Source organism: Notothenia rossii (genome assembly GCF_949606895.1).
Source record: "Notothenia rossii genome assembly, chromosome: 5".
NCBI classification, from domain to species: domain Eukaryota; kingdom Metazoa; phylum Chordata; class Actinopteri; order Perciformes; family Nototheniidae; genus Notothenia; species Notothenia rossii.
The window spans coordinates 47,548,484-47,564,414 of NC_136903.1; the positions used below are offsets into that span (position 1 = coordinate 47,548,484).

The following is a 15,931-nucleotide window of genomic DNA, read 5'->3' on the forward strand; positions in this document are numbered from 1 at the left end:
AAGCGGGGAGGCGAGACGAGGGGTATGATATACAGCACAGTATATATAAATATATAACACAACACCGAAACAGCTCTTTTCAAAATCACAAACGACCTCCTCCTCTCCTCTGACTCCGGCAACCTGAACATCCTCATCCTCCTCGACCTCACCGCAGCATTCAACACCATCAACCACGCCACCCTGCTGTCCCTCCTCGAATCATCACTCAACATCACTGACACTGCACTCTCCTGGCTGAAATCCTACCTCACAGACAGACATCAGTTTATCAACATCAGCAACTGCACCTCCTCCACTGCTCCTCTGTCCCAAGGCGTCCCCCAGGGTTCGGTGCTTGGCCCCCTCCTCTTCATCCTCTACATGCTCCCCCTTGGCAAAATAATTAGCCGCCACAACCTTCAATTTCACTGCTACGCCGATGACATCCAACTTTATATCTCGACAAAAACCATCACCCCCACAACACACTCCACTCTCACCAACTGTCTCTCAGAAATAAAAGCATGGATGCAAACAAACTATCTCCAACTGAACAGTGCCAAATCAGACATCATCATCGGCCCCCCATCCCGTATCAAAGACATCCAGAATTTCAACTTCACCATTGACAGCCACACTCTATCTCCCCCCCTCACATCCGCAACCTCGAAGTCATTTTCAACAGTCAGCTCAAATTCAACGACCACATAAATCACATCACCATGACCGCCTTTTTCCACCTGTAAAACATTGCCCATCACTCTCCTCCTCTGCTGCTGAAACCCTGATTCATGCATTTATCACTTCACGACTCGACTACTGCAATAGCATCCTCTATGGCATACCATCCAACCTCCTCTGCTGCCCGCCTCCTCACCCACACCCGCTCACAAGACCACATCAATCCCATCCTCCAGAACCTCCACTGGCTCCCCGTCCGTCAAAGAATCCACTTCAAAGTCCTCCTCATTACTCACAAAGCCCTCAACAATCAGGCCCCCCCCTACCTCACAGACCTGCTCAACCACCACACCCCTTCCCGCTGCCTCCGCTCATCAGAAGCCAACCTCCTATCCATCCCCACCCGCACCAATCACCGGACCTGGGGGGACAGAGCCTTCTCCGTTGCTGCCCCCTCCCTCTGGAACTCACTCCCACAACCCATCAGAGACTGCACCGACCTCACCACCTTCAAAAAACTCACAAAAACTCACCTCTTCAATCTGGCTTTTAATGTGTGATTGTTTTTGTATTATTTGACTTTAACTTTAACTATATATTTACTTGTTGTTCCTTTCTTCTCTTTTCTTTTCTCTTCACTATTATCTGTAAAGCGTCTTTGAGCACCTGTAAAAGCGCTAACAAATAAAATCTATTATTATTATTATTATTATTATTATATAATGTTCGTTTATTCATAACAAACAAACGGAACCAGCAACAGGTCCCTGACGCTGGCACGGGGAAAGTGCCCAGAGGAGACAGACAGCGACGTATCCGGCTGGGCTCTTTATTGAAGGCTTCCGGCCAGGTGTAGCTCATCAAGGCTTATGCAGCTCGTCACACAGGTGCAGCTCGTCAGGCAATGGAACCTGCAAACACAAACACACACCCAACCAGACGGCACCCCACATGGTGTGGAGGGGTCGTCACAGTGCTCAAACTTCACATGTGTGCTAACAGTCCAGCTGTGAAGACATCTACGTGACAGTTTTGAGATTTCTTCAAATTCAGTTGACATGGCAACATAATGCTCGCTATGAAACACGGTTTTCTCATAACTTCAGTGAAAATGCTCCAAACGGCCCAAAACTTCACAGGTTTGGTAACGATGCAGCCATCAACACATCTAAGCGTATTATGGGATGTCATCAAATACCGTTGCCATGGCGACAGATCATTCGCCATCAAGTTAGTTCAAAGTTTGCTCTTTTTACCTCCTTTTATTCTCTTATCACACATTCAAGCCCCCAGTGTTCATGTATCATTTCAATCTAAATTCTTCACTGTCTTCTTACACATTACATTTAAGCATAGCAGTTCAGCATAAAGCATTTCCAATAGCAATTTCTTCGGGAATTGCATTCTCTAGTTCCATCCTATTGTACAGTACATACTTTATTATTCCTGCATTTGACTTGCCCCATTTGAATCGCACTCTTTATTTCTTTATATCCTAAGTAAATCCTATCTTGTGCTGTATGCAAGACGTTTACTGCCAAAACTATGCTGTAGTTTGTTCATAGGCTAGTAAAACCTTTACATATTTTAATCTACTTTAAAAGGTTTGTGGTTAATTGAAAAAAACTGTAACATATTTTAGAGGTTATGTAATTGTTCTTTTTTTTTTTTTGTCCCTCCCGCAGTTTGATACGTTCAAAGCTTTGATGCCTTCCTCCTCTCTTTGCTTCTTATCACCATGCAGGGTGGGAAGGGGAGCGGGAAAATGCGGGCGCAGAGTGAGCGGACGGTGTTTCAGTATCATTACACCCAGTGGCCCGACATGGGGGTCCCGGAGTACACCCTGCCCATCCTCACCTTTGTCCGCAGGTCCTCCGCTGCACAGCTGCCTGACATGGGACCCATGCTGGTCCACTGCAGGTACTGATTTACATCCCACTGTACTGACTGTACCCCCTCCACCACTCATCAATCTTTCACCAGAGTTATTAACTGTTGATCCCTTTTCATAGTGTGTGCAGTCATTTTGACTATTTTATTTTGTAGTTGTACACTTTAATTTAAGGTCTTTTGGATTATTGTGAACAGAGGCATCAATTTCATCCTTGATTTACTTTTAATAAAGCACTTTTTGTAGGGCCTTTTGCAACGACTGCATATCCAAACAGCTTTATTGAACCTGCTGTCACAGTTGCAAGCTTGTATTTAGGGCATTTTACAGTAAGGCAGGAGGGGAAGTTGCTGGTAATTGTCCGCTGACTGTGGCCCCGGGGGATTCAGTATGAAGCGCTCTGCTATCGTCTGTGAGCGTCGATAATAACGTGTCACACTGCCTCGCGCTGTGGCTGCAGACTCACCACTCATTATTACCATTTGTACTGGCAAATACACACACACATCCTCCCGCTCAGGAAAAAAAGAACACATACACACACTCACGTTCACTCTGCTGCTCTGGAGGAAACAGGAAGCCCTGAATCTGAGAGTAGTCTGTGTTCATCATTCTGATTACATTTCAATGTGAGAGTACACATGCCAACAAGGCTACCATGTCTTTAAGAATAATGGATGCCCAAAATGAAAGAAAAAGTCTTCTGGGAGGCTTGACGGCACAGTCACACATGCGAAAAAATAAAAATGGCGAGTACTTGCCTCCCGTTAACTTCATGTATGATATCGCAGGGAAAATAAAACATTTGCTTCCAGTAGCATAGCAAGTTCGAAAGAGAATGCAGAACAAAATAGGTATGGTGATATTTAAGTCACGGTTATGTCTGCGGACCAATGACAACATCCTGAAACATTCACAGTCTGACGTGACAGGATAATTACACCATGAAGACTGTGAGCCACTGAGCACTCCTATATCTGGACTTCCAATAATTTGTGTTTTGTTTTGCTCAATAGCAATTTGGGAAATATATATTTTATAAGAAGTACGTTTCTATTTTTCAATTTTTTTGTTTCATTTAAAGTTGTTTATCTTTGATGTAGACCCTTACATAATAACAACAGTGAATTAAATGCGTAATGAGAATATACATTTTTCATGTCTTTGGCCTGGTTTGTGCTGCAGTGCTGGAGTGGGTCGGACCGGGACCTACATGGTGCTGGACAGCATGCTGCGGCAGATCAGAGACAAGAGCACAGTGAATGTTCTTGGCTTCCTCAAACACATTCGTACCCAGCGCAACTACCTAGTCCAGACTGAGGTGTGTATCTGTGTGTGTCTGAGAAATGTTTGTTAGACTTATCTCAGGTAAAGCAGCACTAACAGGTTTCTGCTTGCCCGGTACCCCATGCTCCATCCATCCTTCCTGTTTATAATACAGGCCTAATTATGGTAACCAAGTGTTTCACATTTTTGTTCTCAAGTGGACATTAAGGTGTAATGAATAAATGCCAGAGGATCATGTTTAGAATTTAATCAGTGGTTAACATCAATGTACATACCCAATACATGGAAACGTTACACCCTGCAAAAGTTATCTTTGTAAAAACTCAACAGACCGATTCAATAGAAGACAGGCCATGCGAGGACCAACATGGAGAAAGTCACCTGGAAGGCATGAAGGCACTGCAGGGTGTCCGCGGGGTCTTAAAAAGTATTAAAAGTTGATAAATCAATTTAGCGAAAATTAAGGCTATTAAAAAGTATTAAAAATATTAAACGGCATTTTCCAAGGTATTAAGAAGGTCCACAGCAACGACAACATGAAACAGTGAAACACCCTTTAATTTACTGAAACGACATGTCGGGAAACCCCCCAAGGCGGCCTCATGCATAGCGCGCGCCGTAAAATGCTGCTTATTATTTTAAGTTTCGTTGCCTTGCTCCGCTCTGTGGGGGGGGGAACTAAGCGACTACGGTAACGGGTCCCAAGGTGGGTAGACCGGCATACGCAACGCTCTGGGGGTCCAACGGCTCCGTGTGTAAGCCCTATATGATCATTTTCTGATAACGATGAAATAGCCCGCCTCCCTCTCCCCGCGTCTCCTGCTGCTGCTGGGCTGTCAGAAGAGGGGGAGGAAACGAGGCAGGCACCGTTTATTAAATATTATTATATTATTATACAGAGAACAGAGTCGTTATCAATTTGTTTGAAAGCTCAATAAATAACAAAGAAGACCTCTGACCGGCACTTTTCTAATTTTGTACGGAAGATTTAAACTTTAACGGACATGTTGACCGGCGGAACATTTTTTTTACGGAAACTGCCGCACGGTCCCCTCGTTCCTTGGAAGAGGCGGTGAGGTGGGTGTTTTTCATCTGCTGTGGACTACCGGAGAGATATACAGCAGGAGAACACGCCGTCCACCGCGGAGAATAAACAGAAGGGCAACCATGCTCCGGGGTCTTCTTCACTGCTTTTGGTGTATTTCGGGAGGCAGCAGCGCCACTTACAGGCCTCGTTTCCAGCATTTCCAGCGGTCTAGTGTGAACGGACACGTTAATGAATCGAATGCGTGTGAACGGAAGCCTTTTTTGCGCTTGCGTATGCGTCCTCGTGGGGCCGGGGTCTAAGCCAAACTATATCCGGTCACAGAGATCTGCTATTTGAAAGTAAAGTCAACACATATCGACCCTAAATATAGTCTATATTAAGAACGAAAAAAATCATAACATATATATCCTTTTTTGTAAACATATGACAAATGTGTGAGGGTGATGACGTCAGAGCATCGTCCTATGTGCCAGGGCTTAGCCCCGGACAGCCCCAGCCCAATTTAACCCCTGGGTATTTGAGAGGGAGCTCCTATATGGCATTACCCCGCTGAAGCTCACCAAAGTTTAACATATTTCATAGTTCAAAGTTTTGTCAATTGTTTTGTTTATTGGTCAAATACTGGTTTCTAATGGTTTCTGAGGAGTTTTACTGGAATGAAAGAGCACAGAGTCTACAGAAGCAAAAAAGCAGCATACTGCGTTAAACCTGACCTTCACAGAGAGGTTGAAGTTCATGTGGAAAGGAGGCTTCAGTAGTCTGTCTGCACTCTGTTTAGTTTTGCTATCTTACTATCAATATAGTAAATGTGAGGTAAAGTGTGTTGCCAATGTAACCGGTTAGAACTCAAAGTTGGAATGAGGTCTTAAAATGTATGGAAAGGGTCTTAAAAAAGGTCTTAAAAGGTATTAAATTTGACTTCAGGATTCCTGCATATACCCTGCACTGTCACACATGCAGGAAATTACTATTGGCCATTACATCTTTCACGGACTGTTTGAGTGCACAAAAACGACTTTGTTTGACCCAATCATTGTAAACACATTGTTAATATAACTTTAACTGACTCCTCTTGCATCTTTCAGGAGGGTGTATGTTTGGAATGCATGTGTGGTTGGTTAGGCTGATACATCATATCACTTTTTTCAACCGTTTGCACAGGAAAGAGAGTTCATTTCTTCTTTGTTGAACATTCATGTCTTAAGAAAATCCCCAAAAGGGCTGTAACTCATACTTGTATTATTTCAAAATTGATATTGGAATGCAAACGAAACGTATTGTTTGGGCCTGTCAAACAGACGAGCCTCTAAAGGTCTTTTTCTCACCGTTTGGCTGATCCAGGAGCAGTACGTCTTCACCCACGATGCCTTGATGGAAGCTATTCTGGGGAAGGAGACTGAGGTGGCAGCGAGCCAGCTTCACAGCTACTTCCACAACATCAGGACACCAGGGAGGAGCGGGCGCACACATCTGGAGAGACAGTTTAAGGTGATTTCAAACTCTCATTCAGAATTCGCCTTGTTAATGTAACTGCTGCTGAGTAAGGTTGCATTACCTGCTAACTATTATCTTACCAACTTATTAGCCTACTATAATTAGCTTTTAACTATCAGCATAGGGTGTCAAGAGGCTGTGTCATGCTATTCAGGCTATTACCCTTCCCCTTGTGTGTTATGAAGGTTTTTATGCAAGTAAACGGTCTGCAGAGTCACAAACCCTCAAAGTACACCCTGTAGCGAGTAAAACTCTGGAAAGTGGAGACTCGCAGATGGGGGTGCTGCAGCCCCCTCAGCACCCAACCCCCCCCCCCCCCCCTTCCTGCGTCCATTCGCGGTGTCTCGCAGATCCCACGCAGCAAGCAGGAAATGAACCCAGCTCACACTGTCCGCTCCTCACAGCAGCGAGCCGCGCAACGTCCCGCCAACACGGCACCCAGACCCCACGCAGCATTCTCATCTGTTTGTCATTACTGGTGTCATTTTCTGGTTGCTAATGCCTTTGTAACACATAATCACTGATGTTCCGCTGTAACGGTGGTGGACTCATCAGAACAGAGTGGGCTAGCTGACCAATCAGAGCACACTGGGCTCACAGGGAAGGGGGGGCAGGAGCTCCAACAAGCCGTTTAGGACCAAGAGTGAATACGCATACTATACAGAGATGCTGTATGAGAAACCAGTGAGAGTTTTGAAAATTGCACAATATAAATCTATTCTAGTAGACCTCAACAATGGAATTATGATCAGTAGAAATGGCCATGGCATGGGACCTTTAATATCAAAGGGTTCATATAATGGGGATTAAACTTCTCTGCAGAACAAAGACAGTAGGTTTCCCTGAAATCAGTACATTCTTAACAATAACATACTTTTTATATAGTAAAAAGCACATTGCTTGTTTGAGATTTCAACCTACAGTATGCCACATTGCTGATTTCGGGCACCAATTAAATGTATCAGATATTCTTATCATTCATATATATTGTTTGTACGTATGAGGAGGGTTGTTAGCAGTGTTGGGACTAACGCGTTACAAAGTAACTAATAGCGTTTCTAGTTACCTATTCCCATTAAGTAACGCCGTTATAGTTACTGTGATTTAAATGGGTGCGTTACTGCGCTACATTATGTGATGGAACTGAACCGAATCTCCCTGCGGATGTAACTTACAGGCGAATACAGCGATGTCCTCTCACAGCAACATTGAAAAGTGAAAGTAACCAGAGAGGAGTGATGATTGATTGGTTAACGCGGGGTAACATTTCAGGGTAAGCCAATCAGAGACAGAGTTGGGCGGGTCTTGCTTTACGGGGAAAATACACACACACGAACACTTGCTAATGCTAACACACACACACATACGGCAACGCTCACCACCAGCACACACACACACAATGGCAGATGCAAGTATCAGCGAGGGCAGCAGCGCATTTGCAACTTGAAATATAACCAATATTTTCAATTTGTGGGGATAAAAGACTCAAAACATATTACGGTCAAATCAGTGCACTACTTAGAACTTGATTGTTGAGGCTACAATAAAGATGCCTGTCAAAATGTCTAAACATATCTTTTGTGTTTTATTGCTCCACTACATTTCATAATGATAATTGCTACAATGATGGGGAGTTGTCTTTTCTCTTACTGTGCCACAGAACAACACAAAAACTTGTATTTGTATTGTTATTATTTTTAAAGTAAAGTAACTTGTTACTAGTTACTTTTAGAATTTAGTAACTAACAAAGTAACTAGTTACTTTTTGAGCGCAGTAACTATAACTTTTACTAGTTACTTTTTAAAATTAGCTTGCCCAACACTGGTTGTTAGTAGCAATGTAATATGGGCTCAGAACAGTCTCATAATACACACATGCACACAGAAGGATTCACACTTGTATTTCATGATCCGCAAAAGGATTCATTCTTGTATTTCCGGATCCACACTTGTGTTTTTCAATGCACACACAAATGTGTTCCGTTTCATATACATGTAAATAAAATCCAAACACAGAAAAAAGTTTTACATATGTATTTTTTATCCACACATATTTGTTTTCCGTTTAAATCCCCTGAACCTGCAAACACAAACCGCTTTCTGTGCAAGGATCGCTGTGCATTCGGATTTCGGGTTTTCATTTCGGGTTTTTTGAGACTCCCCTGACGCTCACCCGATTCGTACTTGTAATTTCTCTCATCTATAGCCAATCAGATGTCTCCTCCAGTCTAAGCCAATCACATGAGCGCGCCCCCACGAGGGTATGATTTATTGCGTTCATGACACTTCATATGCGCATTTTGCGCAGTCCGGTCAGCTCGCTAAAAAGTGGGCGGAACTTCAGGTGATCATGCAGAGCTGCGTGTCTCCGTCAGACTCAGCAGCTGATCTGATCTGACCGGCGGGGCTCCCCCCGTTGACAGGTCACTGTCTAGCACTGGTTTCGTAGTGCACTGATCTATTAGGCTAAGCTAACCTGTAGCTGCTCCATCCACACTCACAACAACTTCATACAGACATAAATAAAGCAGCTGTATTCGTCATACAGGAAACACACATTTCACTAGTAGGAACCACGCCACAACAGTGTGATGTTTGTACGTTTATTGAAGTAACATGTGAATGATATGAGGGGGGTGAAGGGATGATCTGGGAGGACGAGCTATGGTCCGTGCAGTGGGAGACTCAGAGTGGGGGTTCCGTCTCCGGCATGATCTGCGTTGGCTGATTACGGGCCCCCCAGACGACACCTGGAATTAAGGTGTTAGTATACACTAGGGATGCACCGAATATTCGGCCACCAAAAATTATCGGCCGAAAATGGTTAAAAAGGCCATTTCGGCTTTCGGCCGAAAGGATTTTAGCACCGAAAAAATATCACCGAATAGAGAGAGAGTCATAGAACAGGGTTACGTTGATCATACTCCGCATATTTGTCCGGTTGTTTTGATTTCAAGTGCTGGAGTAATCCCGAAGTGGTGAAAGTCTTTGCAGTTACACCCCCTCGAGAAATGTCAGCTGAATACGTTTTACAAATCGCAATCCGCGCCTCTTTCTCTGATATTTTTTAATATCTCCAAGCGGCAGACATGTTGGCTGTTAGCCAGCCGCGAGCATGGTCGCTCGCCGAGCTTGTCGCCGCGTTTTGATTACGTCATCACAACAACACGTTAGATTACCAAATGTATAGGTGCATTTGTTGTTGTTGAAGGCCTGGCTGTTACAGTCTTTATTTACACTATTTTGTTGTAGGCCTACTGGCCTAGATGTTTATGCAGTTTTAAAGCATCTTGGCTTTGTTCTGAATGCACTTTGTTGTAGTTATCCTACAGAGAAAAAAAATGCACTTGACTTGAAATTAATGTACTGTATGCATTCAAAAGTGCTGAATAAATGTTTTATGGACCCACAATAGTGATTATTATTTAAGTTAAGTTTTGCCATAATCATGTCTTTTTCCATAATCAGGTAGCTTAACAACATTGGTAAAAAATGTATACAATATATATATATATATATTTCTATTAATCATTTTCGGCATTCGGTTTTCGGCCAACTGTTTACTATTTTCGGTATCGGCTTCGGCCAAGAATTTCCCATTCGGTGCACCCCTAGTATACACAGTATATAAACATGCACCGTTTAAATATAAATGGTGACGGGCAGAGGATGTAGGGATGTAGGGATGAGGGATGGAGGGATGTGGGGATGAGGGATGTAGGGATGTTGAGGGGAGGGAGGGGAGAAGGGATGGATGGATGTATCGCTCGGTGTGAGTCGGAAGGGGAACTGTATGGGTAGAAAGGGAGAGGGAGGGTGGGTTGAAAGGATGGAGACGAGCAGTGGCCGGAAGTTTTGCCGGATATAAATAGGGGTGGCCGTGGTTCGAGGTGGAGTTTTAGGCGTGGCCATGCTCCTGAACCTATGTTAACATTTTAACCTCATTTTAAATGGTTTTGCCTGCCGTTTTGGGGTACACACAAGCATTCATCAATGGTTCGGAAAGTGGCGCTGTACCTTAATAATATAAAGGCTTGTATTTGCGTGCATTTCCTGTTTGGAAAGTGGCAATGTACTGAGAGTGGAGGTGTCCTGAGATTAGCGCCTGCAGGCAGGCTCCAAGGACCTGTCAGCTCCGGACTGCGCAAAATGCGTACATGAAGCGCTACGTCATGAACGCAAGAAATCTACCCTCGTGGGTGCGCGCTCATGTGATTGGCTTAGAATTGAGGAGACATCTGATTGGCTATAGATAGAAAAAATTAAAAGTACGAATCGGCTGACCGTCAGGGGAGTCTCAAAAACCCCACACACGACTGCACAGCGATCCGTGCACAGAAAGCGGTTTGTGTTTGCAGGTTCAGAGGTTTTAAATGGAAAACAAATATGTGTGGATCAAAAATACACATTTAAAACTTTTTTCTGTATTTGGATTTTATTTACATGTATATGAAACGGAACACATTTGTGTGTGCATCTAAAAACACAAGTGTGAATCCTTCTGTGTGCATGTGTGTATTATGAGACTGTTCTGAGCCCATAATGTAAACCCTGGTATTTCATCACGATATCCAAGGTCCTGACCAGATGGAGGGAATGTGCCAATCAATAGTGTAGGAAATTTGTGAACCCTGAGAGCAGGACAAACTGAAAAGAGTCAAGGGAAGCTTATAAAAGTTAACAGCATTTAATTACACAAATAATGCGGTGATATACAATGAAATTGCAAAATGGAGACGCTCTCCCCATTCAGCTGGTTGCCTCTCGCGTGTGTGTTCGGTCAGCCGAGGTCAGGAAAAAGGGGCCGATCCTTCCTGTGGCTCACGGGTTGTCCACTGTAGTCTTCTCTTATTGGCCGGTGTCGACGGGGGCGGGTCCAATGCAATTCCTGCCTTTTTCTGTTGCTAAATTACATCATTCTGATGTCTGTGGTTATTTAAACATTCCCTCATAAACGTTATTTCAGCGTCAATAAATGAGTGTTAATCCCTGTGTGTTTAGTGTACAACATCACATATCATTTCACCTTCAATTCACGGTTTCAAAACGTTAGCCACATGCTAATGCTAACCGGAAAGGAAGAATTTTCAGAATAAAACTGTTAATAGTTGGTGTAAACTTCAGTTTTTTTCAGAATAAAACTGCTTTAAATTAAAACCCTGTATTTAATTTAAATCACGCCATATCAACATTGATTTTAATATCTTACAATAGCTTTCTTTGTTATGGGAATGCTTCATGCCTCCCTGAAAAGGTTAGGATTAAGCCAATGATTTCTTCTGAATGTAGTCATTGTTTGTAGAGCTTTTGTTTTTCTTCTGGTCTTTTTGCTTGTTTCCCAACTGCTTCAGCTAGTTTGGGGTTGTTCTGCTCTTAGCTGCTTTCTTTGTTACCTTCAGCTTTTATTTTAGAACTATTCTATTAGCTTTGGAATAATCGTATGCTAGTATGTTAACTGAGACTGAACCACTAACCCCTCGATTCCACCGGGTCCGTCTGCGGCGCGTTATGTCTGCGGCGCGTTATGGCTGTGCCGCGGTTTTGGTCCGGCCTCCTCCGGCGTCATAACCTACCGGGCACGTTTCAGAAGCGGAGCGTCTTGCCTGCCGGTGTCAGTACCATATGTGCTCGGGCTATCAGATCTATTCGGGGTCCGTTACGCCTACCAATGACGCCACGCATTGACTGTACGGCAACCCAAGAGGTAATAATAATAATTCTAAATAAAACAGGAAGTTAACCTAAATTACATTTAAGACACTGCAACGAAAGTAACAAAAACAATGTAATATCCTTTTCCGTTTCACAGAACACAAATTGGGTTATTTACATAATTATGTTTACACTGGTGACACTTACGGGACATAATTCACTGGGTTATATAGTGTGTGTTGCACCACGGACGAGTTAGTGAGTGCACCTGTGTTGTGTTGTCATTCTAGCTTGTGTAGCGTATGGCAAGCCATTTGAGTATTTATTCCACATCCTTGATATCAGACGGCAGCTGTCTACACTAGTTGGCTCTTTGATTCCACTTGTTAGAGATATGGTCAAACTAGTTTGGCATTCTGCTTTACTAGTTCAATAAAACATTACACTAGTCAGTCTTTTTCAGCGACTAGTGGCACTTTTGTCCGACTAGTTAGCACATAAGCCTTACTAGTGACACCAGGAGCAGCACTAGTTGCACCAAAGTATCAACATGTAAGCTTTTTCATGAACTAGTGACCCTCTGACCGTACTAGTGACGCTAAAAGTCTTACGTGTTAACTAGTGTGCTGCAAAAGCTCTGACATGTTAACTAGTTACACAAAATAAGCACAACTAGTTAACTAGTGGCATACATTTGTCTGCACTAGTTAACTAGTCGCACCCAGAATCACTCACTAGTTAACTAGTAAAGGCAAAAGGTTCACTAGTTAACTAGTTGACGCGTCTTTTGGCCTTACTAGTTAACTAGTGGGGCTCAAAATGTCTACACGTTAACTAGTGAACCCTTCGCCCTTTACTAGTTAACTAGTGAGATACATTGAAATTCCACTAGTGAACTAGTCGGGCTTAAAATGTTCACTAGTCGCACTAGTGGATCCCAAATGTGCACTAGTCGCACTAGTCGCACAGAATGCTAATGAGGAGGAGGGGAAATAATGCATCGAGGTCTCCTATTGGCCCTAAGATATAGAGCGCCACCCAGCCCAAATTGTTTCTTTAAGAGCTTAAATACACTGTGTTTTAAAATACAGTCATATGACCATATTTACAAAAATATAAAACAAAAGTATTGTTGTAATTATGATCATATGACTGTATATCAAATGAGGTAAGAACATTGAATACTTTGTTAAAATTAGAAAGTTGCCTTAGGACTGCAGACAGGAATATAGATCCTCTTTAAAACATTTTATTAAGCTGCAATTTGAAAGGTGCTGGATTAGAATAGAACTGTGATAACAGAAGGAGGGACATTAGTGATGGATAGAAAGAGGAAGTAACCCTCTTCGGATCACAGCTTTGAGAGATCGCCGTGACTTCCGTAAATATGGAGAGGTTGTTTATCATCATACGGATCTATCGTTACCCTGGTTTTAAGATCTGTCCAGTGTTTCAGCTTTATTCATTTCGTGGGCACCGCTGATAATATGTCCTACGATCATATCCGCTACTTTTGTGTCTCGAGTGCCGGTGTTCTCTCACACAAGCATACGCACACTCGCACCAACAAAAACACACACAGAAAGCGGAGCAAAGCAGAAACAGAAACATGTATTTTTCTAGGCAAAACACACACTGACTGACTTCCCACGGACAATATTTTAACAGTAGGCACTGAATACCCGACTGATGCACCTCACTTCTTCGAGACGTTGCTAAAAACATTGCAGGAGAACGCCCCCTAAGGCTCTCCCTCACAGAGCTGAACTGACCAATCAGAATCGGGGTCCCGCCTGCTTCATTTGCATATGGCTCACTAGTGAACGTGTATGCCATACGCGTTCACTAGTGAGCCATATGAACGGCGACTAGTTAACTAGTGGATACATATTAAAGCTTACACGTTAACTAGTGAAGGCAGAATGTTCACTAGTTAACTAGTTGCCGCCTCCTTTGACCTTACTAGTTAACTAGTGAGGCTCAAAATGTGCACTAGTTAACTAGTGAGGTCCAAAGTGTCCACTAGCTACACTAGTGCAATGGTTTTTACCTTACTAGTTAACTAGTTACACACACTTTATCTCACTAGTTAACTAGTGGAGCCTTAGAGGAGTCACTAGTAAACTAGTGACACAGATGTTTGTCTTACTAGTTAACTAGTGGAGGGCAATTTTTCTCACTAGTGAGGTTCTGTTATCAACATGTTAGACTTTGACCTTACATGTTACACATTTTTCTTACATGTAAGACCTTTCCTTCAACTAGTTTGGCTTTTGTTGCACTAGTGAGCAACTGTACGCGACTAGTTAGCTATTGATTCAACATGTATGGCTTTGTCTTAAACTAGTGGATCTTTTGAGCCCACTAGTTGTGCTTTTCTTCTCACTAGTTCAACACAATGACTTACTAGTTGACGTGTACGTGCAACTAGTTTACTAGTGGTGTGTCAAAAAATGCACTAGTCAACATGTATGACTTTGAAACAATTCACTAGTTAACTAGTTGCACGTACGCGTCAACTAGTAAGTCATTGTGATGAACTAGTGAGAAGAAAAGCACAACTAGTGGGCTCAAAAGATCCACTAGTTTAAGACAAAGCCATACATGTTGAATCAATAGCTAACTAGTCGCGTACAGTTGCTCACTAGTGCAACAAAAGCCAAACTAGTTGAAGGAAAGGTCTTACATGTAAGAAAAATGTGTAACATGTAAGGTCAAAGTCTAACATGTTGATAACAGAACCTCACTAGTGAGAAAAATTGCCCTCCACTAGTTAACTAGTAAGACAAACATCTGTGTCACTAGTTTACTAGTGACTCCTCTAAGGCTCCACTAGTTAACTAGTGAGATAAAGTGTGTGTAACTAGTTAACTAGTAAGGCAAAAACCATTGCACTAGTGTAGCTAGTGGACACTTTGGACCTCACTAGTTAACTAGTGCACATTTTGAGCCTCACTAGTTAACTAGTAAGGTCAAAGGAGGCGGCAACTAGTTAACTAGTGAACATTCTGCCTTCACTAGTTAACGTGTAAGCTTTAATATGTGTCCACTAGTTAACTAGTCGCCGTTCATATGGCTCACTAGTGAACGCGTATGGCATACACGTTCACTAGTGAGCCATATGCAAATGAAGCAGGCGGGACCCAGATTCTGATTGGTCAGTTCAGCTCTGTGAGGGAGAGCCTTAGGGGGCGTTCTCCTGCAATGTTTTTAGCAACGTCTCGAAGAAGTGAGGTGCATCAGTCGGGTATTCAGTGCCTACTGTTAAAATATTGTCCGTGGGAAGTCAGTCAGTGTGTGTTTTGCCTAGAAAAATACATGTTTCTGTTTCTGCTTTGCTCCGCTTTCTGTGTGTGTTTTTGTTGGTGCGAGTGTGCGTATGCTTGTGTGAGAGAACACCGGCACTCGAGACACAAAAGTAGCGGATATGATCGTAGGACATATTATCAGCGGTGCCCACGAAATGAATAAAGCTGAAACACTGGACAGATCTTAAAACCAGGGTAACGATAGATCCGTATGATGATAAACAACCTCTCCATATTTACGGAAGTCACGGCGATCTCTCAAAGCTGTGATCCGAAGAGGGTTACTTCCTCTTTCTATCCATCAATAATGTCCCTCCTTCTGTTATCACAGTTCTATTCCAATCCAGCACCTTTCAAATTGCAGCTTAATAAAATGTTTTAAAGAGGATCTATATTCCTGTCTGCAGTCCTAAGGCAACTTTCTAATTTTAACAAAGTATTCAATGTTCTTACCTCATTTGATATACAGTCATATGATCATAATTACAACAATACTTTTGTTTTATATTTTTGTAAATATGGTCATATGACTGTATTTTAAAACACAGTGTATTTAAGCTCTTAAAGAAACAATTTGGGCTGGGTGGC

The 15,931-nt window shown here is 42.8% G+C and overlaps 1 protein-coding gene across 1 annotated transcript in view; it reads left to right on the forward strand.

Moving 5' to 3' along the window:
• LOC307039451 (receptor-type tyrosine-protein phosphatase gamma-like) overlaps positions 1 to 15,931 on the forward strand; it is a 1,005,384-nt gene that overhangs the window by 949,081 nt on the left and 40,372 nt on the right. Inside the window, exons 20-22 of the mRNA XM_079681553.1 lie at positions 2,408 to 2,583; positions 3,740 to 3,875; positions 6,231 to 6,377. Of these exons, the coding sequence (XP_079537679.1) occupies positions 2,408 to 2,583; positions 3,740 to 3,875; positions 6,231 to 6,377 (459 nt within the window). The remainder of the gene's footprint in view (positions 1 to 2,407; positions 2,584 to 3,739; positions 3,876 to 6,230; positions 6,378 to 15,931) is intronic.